Genomic DNA, 3,354 nt, shown 5'->3' with positions numbered 1-3,354 from the left:
TTCGCAGTGGCTTTACCCTCTGGCAATACTAACTTTTAAAGGGCTATCACTTTCTGGCTACTGTATACATTAGCAATCAGGGTGCACTCACATTTGGATTGTTGTACCAGTAAAGAGTCTGCCCCTTCAGCACAAACCAGAATCGTTTCCATTTCTGGGCCATGAAGCCCACATGGTCCTTCTTCTTCAAGAGCCAGCCATCGCAGTCTACTTGTCCCAGTTCCTGGCAAGAGATGCGCCGTCGGCTTAACCTAGTGGCCATGCCTGATCACAGACAAAAATTAGGAAGGGAGACATTGCAAAACAGGAAAGACACACACACCATTCAGAGCAAATGCAAACTTGTAGTACAGCCCCTAGTCACCCTTTTAGAGCCATAGTTTGGTGTCCTACATATTCAACAGAATCAAGCAATTGGAACATGCAGCAAAATAGTGAAGTGTGGAGTATTTCTTGATCAGAATTTCAGCCACCCCCTCCTGCCTTCTATGCATTTTTCTGCCAGTGTTCCACACACACACTGATATTTGTCTATATCCTAAAATACCCATTCATGTGGAAAACAAGCACATCAGAGAGAAGGCTGGGCTGAAGCATAAATCCCCAACATCCAATTTTCAAAGTAAAAGATTTCCCCCCTCACAATACATATGCACCTACTGCATGTAGTGCAGTCCAGACACATGTTTCTTACTTGACATAGCAATGTTTCAGGGCTGGGGAAAGAGCTATCTTGGATAAACGTCATACATGTTTTGGTCAAGACATATCCAGGAGACATCAGTCTCCTACTTGTGAGAACAAGGCATTCAGTTGTTTCAGACAGAGCTTGGAAAGCTACTTTTTAGAGCAACAGCTTCCAGAATCCCCCAACCAGTATGATGCAAGCTGGAGGAATTCTGGAAGTTTCAGAACTCCAAAAAAAAGGAAATATTTCTAAACTCTGGTTCTAGAAGACTCAATTTTTATCCAGTTTAGAAACTGTCCTCCCAAAAAGCAGAAGGTTATATCTACAGATAAAAGATATAGCTCTCACACACATGCAGGGAAAAGCATGGGACCTTAAATTGCCCACCCACAAGTAACAACTGGACAATAGCACAACATGTGCACTGGTCAACTTTTTCCTCACTACAGGGAGGTGTGTTTCTGTTCAACTTACAATAACTATTTTCAAGTTTGCCCCTGTATATGCATACTCTTTGTTTTTTGGCAAATCTTTTTCTTTATGCAGAAGTAACCACCGTACTATGAATTGTTGTATATGACTTTAACACAATCAGAATCGACCATTCATTTCATGCTCCTTTGTTCCAGTGAGAAATAAACAGACACCAGTTACCTTTCTGCTTTCTTCGATATTCAATGCTCCCCCGAGAAGCCTGCAAGAAGAGAAAACAACATTGTTATTGAATCTGATTAAGTGGAAGGTAGCATCACTGCTTATGCTGTAAATGAAGGTGTTAAGACAATAAACATATTAATCTAAGGTGCTGTAATAACTGTTGGCTTTGCTGCAACCAATTAACATGGCGGTCCCCAATGTACATCATTAGATCATTGGAAGTGGAACTGAAAACAAATATTGCAACATGGGGAAAGTGTCATGCAGCCTCTTAGAAGACTCAGACTAGAGGAGCAGTCTGTTAAAATTGGATCCAGGATAATAATCCTGAGGGATGCTTAGACTGAAGTAGCCCTACAGATAAAACATACTTGTACAGTTATTCACTTCTAGATCTAATTCAAGGTGCTGGTTATCACTTTAAAAATGTTCTAAGCAATTTGAACCCAGACTATATGACAAGCTTCCCCTCGCCTTTGTATAAATTTGCACACTGTAAAACTGTTTCCCCATGCCCAGCCATCAAAATGTAGTACAGGTTGAGTCTCTCTTATCCAAAATGCTTGGGACCAGAAGTGTTCTGGATTTCAGAAAGGAAAAGAATGCTTCCTGAAAACCTGGACTATTCTTGCTGCTGAGCAGACAGTACTGGATTAAGTGGATCTGTGATCTAATACTCTGTTAAGGCAGCTTCCCAGGTTACTTTTCGAAAACATTTCTGTCATTTTTAGGGTACTGGTCCCACTGTATTAGTTTCCTGACTGAACATGTACAGATATTTTTAGGTGATGCTTCTAGGCTATTTGAAGGACGGTTTTCTTCCTTATGAATCACCCTATGCTTTGAGATCTGCCGGGGAGACCCTTCTCTCTATCCCACCACCTTTACAGGTACATTCGGTGGGAACATCAGGAAGGGTCTTCCAGGGGCTGCCCCCAGGCTCTGGATCTCTTTCCCAGGGAAGTTAGACTGGCATTCTCCTTACTTTCTTTGCACAGACAAGCAAAGGCTCTTCTATTTTGACAAGCACTTCATGAGTTCCCTCTTCATCTAATCACTAATTTCGTTGAATGTTGTACTGGTGTGCATGCACATGCATGAATGCACATGTTTAATGATATATATTTTAATCTGGTTTTAATTTTTTTATTATTGAATCCCATTTTAACTTTTATATCTTGTGAATTTTCAATACAGTGTCCCCTTGTTGTCCGCTGGGGTTTGGTTCCAGGACCCCCAGTGGATAACAAAATCCCTGGATGCTCAAGTCCCATTAAATGCAATGGCATTGTAAAATGGTGTCTCTTATATAAAATGGCAAAATCAAGGTTTGCTATTTGAAATTTCTACTTTTTAAAAAATATTTTCAAGCCATGGATGCTTGAATCCATGGATAAAAAAATCCGTGGATAAGGAGTGTTGACTGTAACATGTTTTTAAATTTGCTTTATGATGCTTTGAGTCCTGAACTGGGAAAAAGGTGATGGTGGTGGTGGCGATGATGATGATATTAACCAGAACCCCAAGCCACCACCCTCCAAATGTGTTGACTACAGCCCCCATTATCCCCAAAAGCTGAGTTAACTGTAGAAGTAACAGAACTGGGGGGAAATGTATGGGAGGGCTCTTATAAATAAATCTGTAAACAAGCAAACATACATACTTCTTTGGCTGGATCAGTAGCTCCCAAGCCCCTGTTTCCTCGGACAAATCCATGCTCAGGGCTTGGTGGGCTTTGCAACCCAAGTTCCAAGGTCCTGGGCTTGTTAGGGCTGGCAGTCTCTGGGGTCGTGTGTCCCTCTGAAACCGACTGAAAGCTCTGCTCTTCCTGTGCAAGATCAGATGATGCTCCTGGAGGAGAATCTGTCAAAAGCCAAAACAACAGCAGTACATTAGTCCAGACTCCAGAAAAATTGTCTACACTATCAGGAGGCTCAAATAGTGGGAATTTGTATGGAAGCATAAAGTTCAAAAGCATCACCTGAATGTCATACTCCCCTTCCCAATTC

At 41.6% G+C, this 3,354-nt stretch overlaps 1 protein-coding gene across 1 annotated transcript; it reads right to left on the bottom strand.

The window, feature by feature from the left end:
- Positions 1 to 6: 6 nt before the first annotated feature.
- LOC121918186 (connector enhancer of kinase suppressor of ras 1-like) lies at positions 7 to 3,208 on the bottom strand (the record flags this gene model as incomplete). The annotated part of the gene is made up of 3 exons (XM_042444275.1): positions 7 to 264; positions 1,343 to 1,382; positions 3,009 to 3,208. Coding segments are annotated over 3 exons (428 nt in total), but the record flags the coding sequence as incomplete, so codon positions are not given.
- Positions 3,209 to 3,354: the final 146 nt, after the last annotated feature.

The sequence above is a fragment of the Sceloporus undulatus genome, unplaced genomic scaffold (genome assembly GCF_019175285.1).
Source record: "Sceloporus undulatus isolate JIND9_A2432 ecotype Alabama unplaced genomic scaffold, SceUnd_v1.1 scaffold_5556, whole genome shotgun sequence".
Taxonomy (NCBI): domain Eukaryota; kingdom Metazoa; phylum Chordata; class Lepidosauria; order Squamata; family Phrynosomatidae; genus Sceloporus; species Sceloporus undulatus.
Note: the sequence above shows the minus strand (reverse complement) of the source record. Positions and strands in the feature narration are given on the sequence as shown.